Below are 16,176 nucleotides of genomic sequence, written 5' to 3'. Positions count from 1 at the left end.
AAACCAAAATATAAAATTTATAATTCTAATTTATTTTTTAACGTTTTTTTCCTCAGAGTAATGTGAAATCTTTTTATCGAACTCTTATCACCTTGTTGGCCCATAGCAGTTTAACTGTGGTTGTGTTTGCACTTTCAATATTATCCAGTTTGACATTAAATGAAGAGGTGGGGGAAAAGGTAAATACGATTTTTTAAATTTATTCTGAAGTTTCTAGTCTTATATTTTAAAAGTCATTGAGACTTTTTTATTTTTACCTTTTAGGATGGTGTCAACTTAATTTTTTGTGTAATATGCTTTTCTAATTTGTCCTTAAGCTATTCCATGGTCGAAATATTCATCAGACTTTTCAACTAATATTTAATATTCTCATAAACGGTGATGGCACTCTAACTAGAAAGTATTCAGTTGACCTACTGGTGGATCTCCTTAAGAATCCTAAAATTGCTGATTATCTCACCAGGTATGACTCACTTCAGTCAATTTTAGAACTTTTTTTTTTTTTAATCAAGACGTGTTGGTTATAAATGAAATTGTCTTCTTAAGATATAGTAAACTTGGAGTCTACTGACTTGGAGTCTACTGGACGAAAATGTTTTGATGTGCTTTACTCACACTCTTTTTTCTTTCCTATACTGAAATGGAAAGTATAACAAAGTCATTGTCTATGTGTGTATTTCAGTCTTTGCTTTAGATCAATAGGGTTGTGCCATTCTCCAAAATATAGACATCTTGGCTAATTTATTTTAAAACCAGTTTTAAAACTTAAGCAGCATTATGATTATTTGAAAGAATATTTTATTATAGGGACAATAAAATATTTCTACATAAATTATAAATAAATGAAACATAGTGTTGAAACATTGATGTCATTATGTTTGTGTCTTTAATTTTGTATAAAATGGATAATGTTTCCTTTGGTGTGTGCCTCTTTTCATAGGTAAAATAGGAACACGTGTTCATATGTCCTTTCTATCTCAGTATATTTCATATGATCATTTATGTTTTAAGATCAGGTAGTAATTGTTTTCCAACGAGCCTGTGGCCTTTTTACATTCTAAGTTAAATTTTGCTGGGGCCTATGCTGCTTTGTCATCCTAAATTAGGAAATAATTGAAATTGTTTCAAAGAGTTTCACATACAAGAAAACATTTATTGAGCCCTACCTATGATCAGGCACTTAGCAGCAACAGGCTGTGAAGACACAGTCCCTGATGTTTAAGAAACATAGAATCTAACAGTTTTATTTAATAAAAGCTAAGCACTAGGGCAAGCTGGACCACTGTTCATACGGCTCAGCTGATTTTTGCAAGACTAAGAAGCATTCACTTTAGCATTCCACTTTTTCTTCTCTTAAGAACCTCTAGATAGGTGAGCTTTTTCTTCCAGAATGCCTTCCTTCTCTTCATCTGTTGTGAGATTTTCCCAATATCCATGTATATCTATTCTAGCCACCAGAGAGTGCTTATTCAGCATCTTCATAGTAAACAGAAAAATTCTTTTGAATAAACCTCTTCTAGAAGACTAAAAGATAATCCAGTTTAGCATAAATAAGAAGTTGCTTAATCATTTCTTCTGCAAATCTCTCAGTTCTATTATCTATTTTATACTCTATCCATCATAGAACCCAAGAATTACCTCTGGCAACTCCTCTTGTTTGTCTGGTATGCCATTGAACAATAACCCAGTCCTGAATCTCTTCCAAAGTCAAACTTACTGCATGGTTACTAATTAGAGCTTGAGAAAATCACACAACTTTACCTGGGCCAGACCTCTTATATTTACTTGTCAGCTTTCTCGTTTCCTACAATGGGTCTTCAAATTTATTTATTTAGAGACAGAGTCTCACTCTATTGCCCAGGCTGGAATGCAGTGGTGTGATCCTGGCTCACTGCAACCTCCGCCTCCTGGGTTCAAGTGATTTTCTTGCCTCCCACGTAGCTGGGATTACAGGCACACATCACCATGCCCAGCTAATTTTTGTATTTTTAGTAGAGAAGGGGTTTCACCATGTTGGCCAGGCTGGTCTTGAACTCCTGACCTCAAGCGATCCATTCGCTTCAGCCTTCCAAAGTGCTGGGATTACAGGCGTGAGCTGCTGGCCCGACTGGTCTTTGAAATTTTTTATTTTTCTCTTGCTGCCTTTTATGCAGAAGATGACCTTATCTTTGTTTCACAGAGAAAAAAAAAATATCTAAATCAAGCCCCATTTGATTGGAGCTCCCCCAAATCCTTGCCACTTGACAAACTTACCTATGTTTATACCAAATTCTTAGTTTCATCCTGTTTCACTCATAAATATGTACTGTTACTCTGTGGATTGTCTCATTTTGTCTTTTCTGAAGCTGTTGCTCCTCTCTCTTCAGGGCCTCCTATTCAATTGATCCTTCCCCTTTATAAATATGCTCAAAACTTTTTCTTCAACCAGATGTCCCTTTTAAAATCTTTGACCTACCATTGCATTCAAGGTGAATATCCAGATTTTCAGTATAGCCCTTCAAAAGTTCCCTAACAACCTCTCAACTTTATTTCTTCATACATTTTGTTTTTTTGTCTAATCATATCAGACAATAAATAGAACTTCAGCTCACTAGAAATGCCCTTTCATGTATCCATGTGCTATTTCCTCTAGAGTTTTCCCTCTGGAAGACTAGAATGCTTTCTTCTTTATATTTTGTTTTTAAGACTCAAGTCTGGGTTTAATATTGAGACAATATTCTTTGTTCCATAGTGTCCCATACATTCCTCCATGATATCATTGTATTTTATGTTACCTTGTATTATCTCTTTCTGTCCTTCTCCTTCATCTTCAGACTATGATCTCCCTGTCCGGGCACCATCTCCCAAATCTAGGATACATCAGTCACATGGAGTATAATCAATACTTCTTGGAGTTGTGTAACATGAGTTGCTGCCCCTTCTTTATTTGCAGAGACTAATTTAATGCCTGGCAATTTTAGGTACTTTATAAAAAGTAGCTGTATAATTTATTAGGATATTCTTATGTCCTTTGAATTTTTACATAAAGTGAACACAGTCTTAAAAAAATACAGCAATTGAGGCACTGAAAATTTTAATGATTTATTTATTGCCACATGAATAACTGTTTTAATAAATGACAGAGCCAATTTATGTATATCATAATTGTAAGATATATGACAAGTTTTAAGTGTAAACTTTACAAGAGTGTGTTCTATGTTAGAAGCCCAAATAAATAGATGAAAGAAAATACACATAAATTTTATGTTTATCTTATAGATAAATCCCTTTTGATGTATGAATTTTATAATTATCATTTGATGTATATTTTTATTTTAAACCTAGATATGAGCACTTTTCTTCATGTCTTAATCAAGTATTAGGTCTTCTTAATGGAAAGGATCCTGATTCCTCTTCAAAGGTATGTAAAAACACGACTTTTCATTTAAACTTTTAAAAAACTGTAAAATGCAGAAAAATCCAAATGCACAGGCTCTCTATATTTTTACAATATGGACAAAATTATGTCGCCAGTGTCTAGATCAGGATGTAGAATGTTACCAGTATTTGTGGTCCCTTTTTGTCAGTACCTACCCCTTCCTATTCCTTACTTTGCCAAGGGTAACTGCTCTAACCACTACACTGACTTCTAACAGCATACATGTATGTGTATATGTATATGTATGTATATATACATATATATTTTGGAACTTTATGTAAATAGAAGCATATAATATATACATTTTCTGTCTAGACTTTCTTTGATTCAATATAATATGATAAGATTCACTCATTTCATATAGTTGTAGATTGTTAGATTGGTTCTTTTTTTGGACAGGGAGTATGATTTATTGGTGAGCATGAGTAAGGGTACATTACAGTGAACGCCCTCTTGGATGTAGTGCTTACCACTTGTCCGGGAGCCACATTTTGGGATGTATTTGACCTCACAGCCATCTGGGATGAGTCACTTCTCAGCCTCCATGTCTTCAAATTTATCCACATTAAATTTGATAAAGCCCCACTTTGAGATGTGGATCTTTGGGCAGTCAGGGACCTTGAACTTGGCCCTGCTTGGCGCCTTAGTTGCATGCTCCTTATTTTGCAGATTTGTGTGGATGGACATGATGACTTGGCCACTGTGAAGCCTGGCCACTGTGCCCTGGGGGCTTTCCAAAGACACCTTGCGTAATACCTCTCCAAAGCCTAGATGGGGGACAGCAGGAGATCAGAGACATGAATGTACATTGGAAAGGGCTGTCTCTAAGGTTTCTTAGGCCAACCTATACAAGCAACAGGCTGTGTACACTACCAGTGAGGCAGGTGTTTGCAGCCATTGCACACTGGGCCCCCAGGAGGAAAGGAGCACAATTGGTGTTCTTTTGTTTATGAACATCAGCTGTTACGAAGAAACCTGCATTTACCATTTTCTGCATGTCTTTTGGTGAGCTTATGGACATGCTTGTCTTAGCTTTATATCTAGGTGTGGAATCACTATGTTATAGGATATACATATGTTCAGTAGGCACTATGAAACAGTTTTCAGAAAAAGTCAGTTGGACCATTGTATGAATATTTGGTCAGTCTGTATTCTTGCCAGCAGTTGATATTTTTCCCTTTTTCATTTTAGTAATTCTAATGGCTATACAGTAGTATTGCATTATAATTTAAATTAATATTTTATTAGTAAAAGTATCATTTTACATATTTATTTGTCATTTGTATATTCTTTGATATGCCTGTTTATGTCTCTTGCTCATTTGTTTAATGCGTTGTCTTTTACTTACAAGTAGGAAGAGTTATTTTGGAGTCTTTTGAAGGGTATATAACATGCAGATATTTTCTTCCATTCTGTGAGTTGCCTTTTTACTCACCTAATGGTGCCTTGATTTTAACATCGATCAATTTAGTGTTTATTGTTTTCCATTTAGGAACTCTTGGCTTATTCCAAAGTCACAAAGATAGACTCCATTGTTTTCCTCTAAAAGCTTCCTAGTTTTTTTTTAACTTTCAGATGTAGATCTGTAATCCTCCTACAAGTGACTTTTGTGTCTGTTGTGAAGCAGGACTTTTCCAGGTCAGCCTTTACCTTACAGGTTTTTACAGAAGAAAAAAATTAGAATGACTTTGAACTAATCATTTACAACAATGATCTAAAAGATGGTAGAAAGGTTGAAACAGTATAAAATTTGTTACTTAACAATATTTTCTTTTATTTTGAACCCTAGAATTTCAAAATTCCTTTCTCATATGCAATATGAGAACTATTTCTAATTAGTATCTAAATGGATCTTAATGAAGTGACTCTCATGCAATTTGAGAACTATTTCTAGTTAGTGTCTAAATGGATCTTAATAAAGTGACTAGGAATCTGTAATATAAGTGCTAAATAAGGATTATTGGAGCAAGGGAAAAATCTAATAATCGAATCTAAAGGTATTAAACAATCTCAGGGAATTTAGGTCAGGTAGCACAGGGGAGTAGAAGCATTCTATGGGTATCAAAACATGAAAGAGAATGGAAAAGTAAAAAAATAAAAATAAATAAAAACTTAAAACTTAATTTTTTAAAGTAAAAAATAATTCACGTTATGATAGAAGTGGGGAGCAGTGAAAGCAAAATACATCTTGGTGGGGAAGATACAGTTGAGTGTCTTTTTAAATATATAATAGTGTATAGTGTCTTTGATTATAAGGCCAGTATAATCTTGATGGCAAAACCTGACAAGGATACTACAACAAATGAAAATAATAGCTCAACATCTTTCGTGAACGTATTGCAAATATTCTAAACAAAACATTAGCAAATCAAAATCAGTGACACATAGAAAGAATCATGTCTTATTACCAAATGAGGTTTATTCCAGGAATGCACAGATGGTTTAACATTTAGAAATTAATATAATTTCTCACATCAACAAAAAAACAAAAATTATATTATCTCATTAAAGGTGGAATAGCATTTGATAAAATTTAATACCTATTCATGATAAAGATTAGCACACTAGGAATAAACCGTAACTTCCTTTCCCTGTTAGAGTAATTACCTAAAATCTACTGCATCATCTTTTTAAGTGGCAAATTATTGAAGGCTTTCCTCAAGATTAGGAATAAGAAAAGAATGCTCATTATCACCAGTGATGTTCAGCTTAGTATTGGTGGTCCCAACCAGCCCAATAAGGCAAGATAAAGTAAAAAGGTATAGAGATTGGAAAGGAAGAAATAAAACTCACTATTCAGATGACATGGGAGTATAGAAAATCTAAAATCTATGAAAATCATTATAAAAATTAAGTGAATCTATTTAACAAATTGGCTGGATACGAGATCAGTAAATACATGTTTTATTTATATTCTCGTGACAAATAGAACATGAAGTTTTTAAATGATGCTATTTACTGATTTTTTAAAATGTCAGGTGCTTAGGGGATTAGTCTAAAGACAGTGCAATATTTTGTCATAATGATAGCCCAGTGGGACAGAATGGAACAGAACCAAATTCACAGCATATGGTCTCCTGATTGACAACAGTAGAGTCTTGAAAGTATGGTCATTTCGATAAATGACACTGGGTCAATTGAATATACATATGGGGAAAACTGAATCTTGACCCCTACCTCATACCAAATGCAAAAATCAGTATAAGACCAGGTTGTAGATTTAAATGTGAAAAGGAAAAATAATGAAGGTTTTAGAAGAAACACCTAAAAAAGTATCCTCATGGCCTTGGGGTAGACAATGGTTTTCTTAAACGGGAAACAAAAGCACTAACTATGCAGTAGAAAAGTCGATAAGTTGGGCTACATTAAAATTAAGTTTCTATTCATGAAGAGACCACTAATAAAAGAATGAAAAGTCAAAGAACGGGAATAGATAACTACAATGCATATATCTAACAAAGAACTCTTATCCAAAATATATTATTTTTCTACGTTGTATGTATATATCAGAAAAAACAGAGCCCAATAGATACTTGAGCAAAAAAGTTGAATTGGTCAATAAACATGAAGTGATTGTACCACTTTATCAATCTTCAGGGAAATGCAGATTTAAACGGTAGTATGATACCATCTGACACCCACCAGTTGATTAAAATGAAAAATTAGGAAAATAGCAAACATACCATACCTCTCATTTAGTACTCATGGTACAACCAATTATGAAAACTGGTATCTGTTAATACTGGACATATGTATAAACTATGACCCAGAAATCTCACTTACAGATATTTATCACAAAGAATTGTATACATGTGTGCAAAATGTAGTACTGCTCCTAATAGCTAACAATGATAACCCAAATGCCATCAACAGGGGAATATGTTCATTTTGGGAAAGTCATCTAACTCTGTACTAGTAATTAGTTTTTTTACTTTTATATGTGTGCATTAAAAGAAAACTAGCGTACATGGAAAGCTATCTGCTTGTATGTTTATAACAGACATCTGGTAAGATACACAAACAATTGGTAACATTACTTGCCTACAGGGTTTGTCTTTTGAACCAGGTGAATGTATTGCCTATTCAAAAATAAATATACATTATGTAATGACGTTTTAGTCAGTGACAGACAAAGACTTCTTATTGTCTATGACATTATGGCCATTCTAACATGGTGGTGCAATGCATTACATGTGTTTGTGGTGATGCTGGTGTAAACAAACCTACTGAACTGCCAGCTGTATAAAAGTATAGCACAAATTAAGATTGTGTACTGTACATAGTATTTTGATAAGGGTGTTACCACTTATTCTTTGTTATTTTAGAGTGTGCTTCTACTTATAAAAAGTTAACTGTAAAACAGCCAGGCAGGTCTTTCAGGAGGTATTCCCGAAGAAGGTATTGTTGTTATTAGAGATGACAACTCCCTGTGTGTTATTGCCCCTGAAGACCTTCCAGTGGGACAATATGTGGAGGTGGAAGTGGTATTAATTACCCTGGCCCTGTGTAGACCTGGGCTGATGTATGTGTTTGTGTCTTTGTTTTTAACAAAAAAAGTTTCAAAAGAAAAAAACCAACATTTTAAAAATAGAAAACAACTGGTAGAATACAGATGTAAATAAAGTATTTTATATAACTGTACAGTGTGTTTCTCTTACTACAAAAAAAGAGTCAAAACTTTATAAATGGACACGTTTATAAAGTTAAAAAGTTATGGTAGGCTAAAATTAATTTATTAGAGAAATTTTTTAAAATAGTATGACTTAAGCATACAGTCTTTATGAAGTCTACAGCAATATACAGTAATGTGCTAGGCCTTTATGTTCACTCAGTCATTAACTCACCCAGAGCAACTTCCAGTCCTGCAAGTGTCCTATATGGGTGTACCGTTTTTAATCTTTTATACCATATTTTTCTATGTTTAGATACACAAGTACTTACAATTGTGTTATAGTTGCCTGCAGTATTTAGTACAGTAATATTCTGTACAGGTTTGTAGCCCTGGGCAATAAAGGGACATAGTAGACTCTACCATCTAGGTTTGTGTAAGTACACTCATGATGTTTACACAACAAAATTAATGATGCATTAAGCAACATATGCATCACTAAGTGACACATGACTGTACTACAGTTTATATTTATTAAAGATTATCATTTGTTACAGTAAATGCTAATGGACTGGATTCTCTTAAATTCAGATGCTATCAAGTTGATTAAAACACAAATCCCAATTATATATCATTTGTAAGAAACAGACTTTTAAAAAGTTGGAAATAAGTAGAGAGGCAAGGAGATCTTAAGAAAAATTTTTTTTTTAGTGATAGATTGGTAGTATGTGAAATGAGGTGGAATTTATCTTAACATCTAATAAACAGATTGATGGTGGATGTTATGGTATAAGGCCCAGTTTATGAAGTAGAGGAAAAATGGGGTACAGTAGGAGAGCTAAGGATCATAATGCCAACAGTATGCAAACAGTGTGGAAATAACCATCCTGAAGGTTTTATATTCTATGCTGCAGTATCCTTTATAGCAGTTATTGAATTTTAGGATTATAACAAGTATTGTTAATTCTAATTTTATTTTTTAGGGTTTTTTTGGTCATTTATAAACAAAACAGGTTTGTGTTTAAAAATAATTTAAGTACTATGGAAGGAGTGGGAGGAGTTTAAAATTAGTTGAAGTTGACCTTTCCTCTGAGGTTCTCAGTCCTGCTTATCAGGAGTAAGCACCATTAATAAGTTTATTTTGTAACCTTCTGGAATCTAGTCACACATTTGAAACATAATATTGAAAGAAAAAACTTTTAAGTTTTGTTTTAGAATATTTTCTTTAAAATATGTAACATTTTCAGCTTCATCATACACTTGCTTTGTATATTAAAGTCTAATGAAATTGATATTTAATGAAGACTTTATATTGCACAGGTTTTAGAATTACTTCTTGCCTTCTGTTCAGTGACTCAGCTGCGCCATGTGCTCACTCAAATGATGTTTGAACAGTCTCCACCTGGCAGCGCCACTCTGGGAAGCCATACTAAATGTTTAGAACCTACTGTGGCTTTACTGCGCTGGTTAAGCCAGCCTTTGGACGGATCAGAAAACTGTTCTGTTTTAGCATTGGAGTTGTTCAAGGAAATATTTGAGGTAATAGGATGACTGACAGATTGACTTTTCTACTTTTGTGACTCTCAATTAACAATTTGTCTTCAAAAACATGCTTAGTAAACTTCCAGTTCATACACTTGAGGAAAACATCTCAATTACTAACAGTCATACTAGACACACTAAGTTTTTTTCTACCAGTCATATATATTCGTGTTTTCTTTTTTTTTCACTGAATAGTTTATATATATATAGTGCTCATTTCAGTGTAATAAGTAAAGATATTAAAAAGATTTATATAATTTGTTGCATGACTACTTGGAATAGTTACATTGTCTCTCCATTGCAATAGATGCCGTTGCATGGATTATTATTACTATTTATTAGGCCATTGAGTGGATAATAGAGGCATATTGGATTCAGTCAGTGAAATGGAGTCGAGCATGCCAGATAATGTGCTAGGCACTTAAGATACAGACAAAACTCCACATTCTGGTAGATCTTACTATCTGGGCAATTTAGTATTCTCTGCTATTCTCTGTGTTTATAAATCCATTCTGTCTAACCCAATATCTCCTGAAAGTATTTCCCTTCGCATGACTGGATCTTATATACAAATATGTGTATGAAGTGATTAAATATGTTCATTAAGAGTTACGCACAAAATTTTCTATTTTATCTTGGTCTTGATTATTTAACAATCAGTTTTAACATTTAAAAAGCCCTTTGAGGATCTTGATGGAAATTATTTGTGGTTATAAACTATTAAGAGCAGTGTCTATTATTTAATTATTATAATTTTAGCAGATTCAGGATATTTGTTTTCAGTAAATACTTTTAGTTTAGAATAATTTTTAAATCACAAAGTCTGTTTAAGAAAGTCTTATTTGTAAAACCTTACTGTCTAATTTGAGAAAAAACCATAACCCTCAAAACTGAATAAAAGTATAAATTTTAAATAAAAATTTATTCACAGAAGACTTAAGTCAATGGCATATTGAAGGAAATATAAAAAATTTAAAGAGAGTGTTAAAGTTCAGTGATGACTATTTCTGTATTGTATATTCCATTTTTGTTTTTAATCATTTGTGATGGATAATTCTCCAGGATGTTATAGATGCTGCTAACTGTTCCTCGGCTGATCGTTTTGTCACCCTTCTGCTGCCGACAATCCTTGATCAACTTCAGTTCACAGAACAAAATCTGGATGAGGCTTTAATAAGAAAAAAATGTGAAAGGATTGCCAAGGCCATTGAAGTTTTGTTAAATATCCTTTACTGTTATCAACATGAAAACTATATAACTAACCATTCTTTTTTTTCTAGTATTGCATTCACTGCATTTTGTCTTTATTTGTAATTTGTCACTTTATGCTATTTATCTAGAATTATTGAACTAAAATTTGAACTGTAGAAAAAATTCTCAATGAGTCTGAAGAAGATCCATGATTTTTTTTCCTTATTTTTCTATGTGAAACTTTTAAGCTAAGGTACATTTTTTAAAATGCTGTTGAAGCTTTATTTTAACATTTATATCACAATTTGACATTTGGTGGTAAATTTTAAAATAACTATTCTGTTACTCCTTGTTACTGTTTTCTGCCTAATGCTAATTATCTCCCCTGGACGATTAGTAGTGCCATTTTTTTGGTGATGTGTATTCGTGGATAAAGAAATACTGATAGAGTTGTCATGATTTTAGCTCAGTTGTTTTACCTTATGTTTTCAAAATAAAGCCTTCATAATTGCTTTAATAATGGTTGTAAGAAAAGACAAGTATATCAGCACAAATTCATTCATTTAAAAAGAATTTGAACAATTAGTTTCACTGCTTAACTTCTATATACTGATTTTCTAAGTCTTTCTTGTGTTTACTTTTTCATAGACCAACTAATTCTGAGTTGCTAAGAAGTCCAAGTCCCAATTTTAAAATATTTCATTAATACTTTTGTACTATGAGTAAAGAGCCACTGTATCTCAACCAGATCTCTTAAATGTATCTAGTCAGGTTTCCTTGTATCTCAGCGCAACAAGAATATGTTCTACTCTGTCCTAGAGCAAACTCAACCTTGTTTAATATCCTCTTCTAAGGTACTGCTCCTTAATTTTTTTCCTTTAAAGCCATGATTCTCAACCCTGATTTCCTACCTAAAATCACCTGGAGAACATGTTAATAAAAAAAAAAAGAAAATTGATGCAGAACCTTACTTCAAGAGATTCTGATTTAAGTGGAGTGATGTGAAACTCTGAAATCATTAGGTGGTGTGTGTTTGCGTGTTGGCTTGTTTGTGATTGTTTAAACTACCCAGGTAATTCTAACATGCAGCCAAAGTTGAGAACCACTGCAGTAGGGATACATGATTGATTGACCTTAGAGATATTTATAATTATTAAAGTGGGGCCTTCTCATTGAATTAGACCACAACTTGGTCCTTTTTAAATAGCTGCTATTTACATTAACTTATAATATACAAATATGACAAAACAGCTTCCCCTTATTCAATAAATATTTATTGAACCGTTGAGATTCTTGCTAACAAAAAACACATCCAATGGAGAGATATCCTCGCTGTTTTAACCATTGAGTCAGAAACTTTTGGTGCCAGTCCATCTCTTAACACTTACTACTCATTTAAATTGTGTGAGTTTCAGATTCCTTGTCTGTCATTGAGCTAATTTAACAATAGTTATACTGGACAACAGTGATGATATAATTTGTGTGAAATCATCCTGAATGTTACCTTTTACACATAAAGTGAGAATTTTTTTGTTGTATGTCTTAACAAAACTTACCTCTCTGTGGAGATGATACACTAAAAATGCACATTGCAAAAATCCTGACAACTGTCAAGTGTACCACTCTTATAGAACAACAGTTTACATATGGCAAGATTGGCCTGGGGTTTGGAACAAAGGTTGCAGATTCAGAATTATGGTGAGTATATGAACTCTAATGACAAAATGGCAAGGCAGTAAAAGATCAAAAGATGTGGTGATTCTCATCCTTTTGGAGGACCATCCTTTGGTTATAACTTAAGGTATAACAGATTAACAAATATATTTTCATAATGAATTTTTTGTAAATTCATTCAATTTGTACATTGTGTGCTTTTTGAAGAAATGTTAAATTTGTTGTTTTTTATTGTTTAGGTTTGTTTTGTCTTGTTTTAACTTACTGTAATTATCTAAGGGTTCTGAACATTTCTGGAGCTCCTTTTTGACATTGCCTCAGTAATTAACTATAATTTTACTTTTTTAAATGAAAAGCATGAAAAAACAGAAGGGTCGTTTTATTACAAGGAAATCAGTCACTGCTGAAGGTTTTTTAATAACAGTCAATTCTCCTTCCTTAGCAGGTCAGGAATTATGGTTAAAGGTGGATTTTTCACTGATGGTAATAAGATATTATTTTATACCCCACCATGAATTAAGTCCATCTAATAAATCTTTATTGAGGACCTACTAAGTGCTAGACACTATGATTTGTTTCTGTTTCCACAAATATCACAATTGTCACTAATTGTGTACCTTTAGAGTAAGAATTATCTATTTTTATATTTGTATACTCCTTTGAGGTACAAAACTCAGAACATGACCTAGTATAATTCATTCATTACATATTAGATATTCTATATTGCCTAAGGTTACCGTCTATTGTTGATACTGTAGTGACAAAGCTAAGAATTAAATGGACTGTATTTCAAAACTACTACTTACTTGAAACAGAAAGTTGAAGCATGTTGGTAGTAAAAGAAACACTGTCTAAACTAAGGCTATTAATGCCAGTTTGCTCTCTTTGGGTCTTGAGTTATAAGAATGTTGATTGCTTTGAGATTTTTACTTCTCAATAGATACAGGACTTTATCATCTTGAATTTTAAAACAAAAGTGTTGGATTTTCATTTTCTTTAGAATTTTGGACAGAAACAAGCTCTAAGAAATTTTCAATTACTAATTTAAATATGACTTATCTTTAAAGCAAACTTGCTGCTGATGTAATTTTGAAAACTCTTGATTTGATTAACAAACTTAAACCTTTGGTTCCTGGTATGGAAGTAAGCTTCTACAAAATCCTTCAGGTGAGTTTAAACTCTTCAAACATTGAAGTTTATTCATACAAAAATGGTCCTAATATAAGTTTCTGTTTTAATGTTCTTAATCTTTAGAAGATAACTCTGCATTGGCAATGAGAAGAAAGTTTAAAGTTGTTGTCTTAAGCAGTTATAATAGTCTCACTGCACAGTTATTTTATATACTTTCACAGGAATTGAACATACGTGCTCATGACACTAATGTAGAGAATGTTCACAATAGTGCTGCTTCCTCAGCCTTTTCCTTTCTTGTGTTGTACATCTTCATTTGTTTCTGTTGGCGTTGGAGGAAGAGTGGTATTTGTTTTAGGGTTTTTGTTTTTGGTTAGGGTTGATGTAGGGTATTAAGGGGATAGGGAGACAGCTGGAAGAAAAGGACTTGATTATGATAATTAGAAGGGCTGTGCAGAAAATAGCTAAGTCATGAATTTCAATGATGATAGTAGCTGAATAAGATCTCTAGATGTTATCAAAAGACAAAGTACAACAAATTTAGTTCAAAGTTCTAACTGACTTTTATTTGTGATTCTAGAATTTGGCAACCTCATTCTATAGAATAGAATGAATCATTCCCCTGAGCTAAGCAGAGAAAGTTGACTTTGTGGACCCAAAAAAGGCTGAAGAAAGCACAAATAGGGAACTGAAAGCAGATTGGTCATTTCAAAGTTACTTTTCTTATAGAGTTATAATAAACGGGGATTCCTTATTACACTGACTCAGGTTGACTGAAATCTCCTGGTTTTTGGGAAAACTGGCCCATTTCAAAGTGCAGTTTGATTACATGGCACTCATCCAAGTGACTCCTTTCTGATTTGGTCTGGTCTGCTAAAGCATAGTGTAGGAGACTAGTCCAAAACATTGGCCTCTTAAAAACTTTGTGTAATAATATCTACCTTGATATCTACAACACCTACCTTTACAACAGATGTTTAACAAAAATGTGTGAATTAAGTTACTATAGTAGCTTAACAGAGATGGCTCTAGTGACTGTGTAGACAGTGTAGAAGCCAAAATTGAAACCTTAGGCAGGGACCACTGGTATGTTTTGAGAACATGTTTAAGGGACTGAGTTCAAATGTTGACTCTACTAGTTCTTAGCAGAGACTTGAGTAAGTTATTTCACCTCTCTCAACTTCAATTTCCTCGACTACGAACTGGAAATAATGAGGCTTGCCATTGAGTGTTTTGGAGATAAAGCTCTGCTCTTATCACAGTTCTATGACATTGGATTATGCTCCAGTACCTACAAGGTACTCAACATTTTAATTATGAGGGATTTCTATTTTAACATTTTCTTCACTAATATCTCAATGTATTTTTTAAAGGAGTCAAACTGATGTTTTGTCCATTATTTAAGATATGTTTTTCATAATACAGGTTGAGCATCCCTAATTTGAAAATCTGAAATGCTCCAAAAAACAAAATGTTTTAAGTACCAAAATGAGGCTCAAAGGTGATACTCAAAGGAAATGCTCACTGAAGCATTTTGGATTTTTGAATTAGGGATGCCCAACCAGTAAGTATATATAAATATTCTAAAATCTGAAAAAAAATCAGAAATTTGAAACACTTCTGGTCGCAGACGTTTTAGATACATGTTGATGATTTGGGACTTACGATACTAATTAAAATATTTACTGACATGAATGATTGAAGTAAGTGTTTTTTTGTTCTTTAAATTTAAATGTTCTAATTTAATTTGAATTTTACTTTTTATTTTATGGTCTTAATTTGGAAGTGATTGGCCATTTTTTTCTTTTAAATGATAGCTTGGAAAAAACATTAATTCTACACATCAGTCAGTTGTGGGTTTTTTAATCCATGAAAATATTTAAGTTATAATTTTTATAGGCACATTTGAAAGCATTCAAAACCTTTGCCAGGTTTTTTTTAAACTAGTGTTTATATCGATTACATGGCAGTGTAAACAGCTTTAACAAGGTATAATATATTCAAACTATATTATAATATAGACTGTAATATATTCAAACGTTAGAAACATTTTAGAATTTGCCTAGAATTAAGATTTAGATATATTTACTCACCTCATATCTAAAAGAGCTGACATCGTTTATTCTCTTTCTGCTTCTTCTTTTTTGGTGTCTGATTTATTTAGGACCCACGTTTGATTACTCCTTTGGCTTTTGCTTTAACGTCAGATAATAGAGAACAAGTACAGTCTGGACTGAGAATATTATTGGAAGCTGCTCCACTGCCAGATTTTCCTGCTTTAGTGTGAGTTGTAATCATTTGCATTGTTACCTCTTGTGGTGTTGGAATACCCTGCTATGTTTCTTTAGTCCTCAGTATAGATAGACAAGCAAATTAGTGAATTGAAGACTTCATTGTAATAATAATTTTTCAAATGATTTCTAAAAATGTTTGATTCTTATAAATGAGAAGTTCAGATGTATGCTCACTCAGGGAAAAGCTAGATCCAGGCAGTTAAATGTTCTTCAGGTACCATCCCTCTGTGTCTCTAGCCACTTCTTTTTGATGATAACTTCTGGGCACTCTAAGCTTACATCCTCCCAGTTTAGTTCCTCCATAGAAAGAGCTTTTC

General features: G+C 32.9%; 1 protein-coding gene across 1 annotated transcript in view; it reads left to right on the top strand.

The window, feature by feature from the left end:
• The window catches only part of CIP2A (cellular inhibitor of PP2A), a 44,103-nt gene that overhangs the window by 10,324 nt on the left and 17,603 nt on the right, over positions 1-16,176 (top strand). Inside the window, exons 6-13 of the mRNA XM_017870874.1 lie at positions 57-179; positions 318-463; positions 3,325-3,400; positions 9,348-9,566; positions 10,632-10,791; positions 12,317-12,458; positions 13,502-13,601; positions 15,730-15,848. Of these exons, the coding sequence (XP_017726363.1) occupies positions 57-179; positions 318-463; positions 3,325-3,400; positions 9,348-9,566; positions 10,632-10,791; positions 12,317-12,458; positions 13,502-13,601; positions 15,730-15,848 (1,085 nt within the window). The remainder of the gene's footprint in view (positions 1-56; positions 180-317; positions 464-3,324; positions 3,401-9,347; positions 9,567-10,631; positions 10,792-12,316; positions 12,459-13,501; positions 13,602-15,729; positions 15,849-16,176) is intronic.

The sequence above is a fragment of the Rhinopithecus bieti genome, unplaced genomic scaffold (assembly GCF_001698545.2).
Source record: "Rhinopithecus bieti isolate Rb0 unplaced genomic scaffold, ASM169854v2 scaffold_5478, whole genome shotgun sequence".
Lineage (NCBI taxonomy): Eukaryota > Metazoa > Chordata > Mammalia > Primates > Cercopithecidae > Rhinopithecus > Rhinopithecus bieti.
The sequence above is the reverse complement of the archived record's forward strand: the minus strand, read 5'-3'. Positions and strand labels throughout refer to the sequence as shown.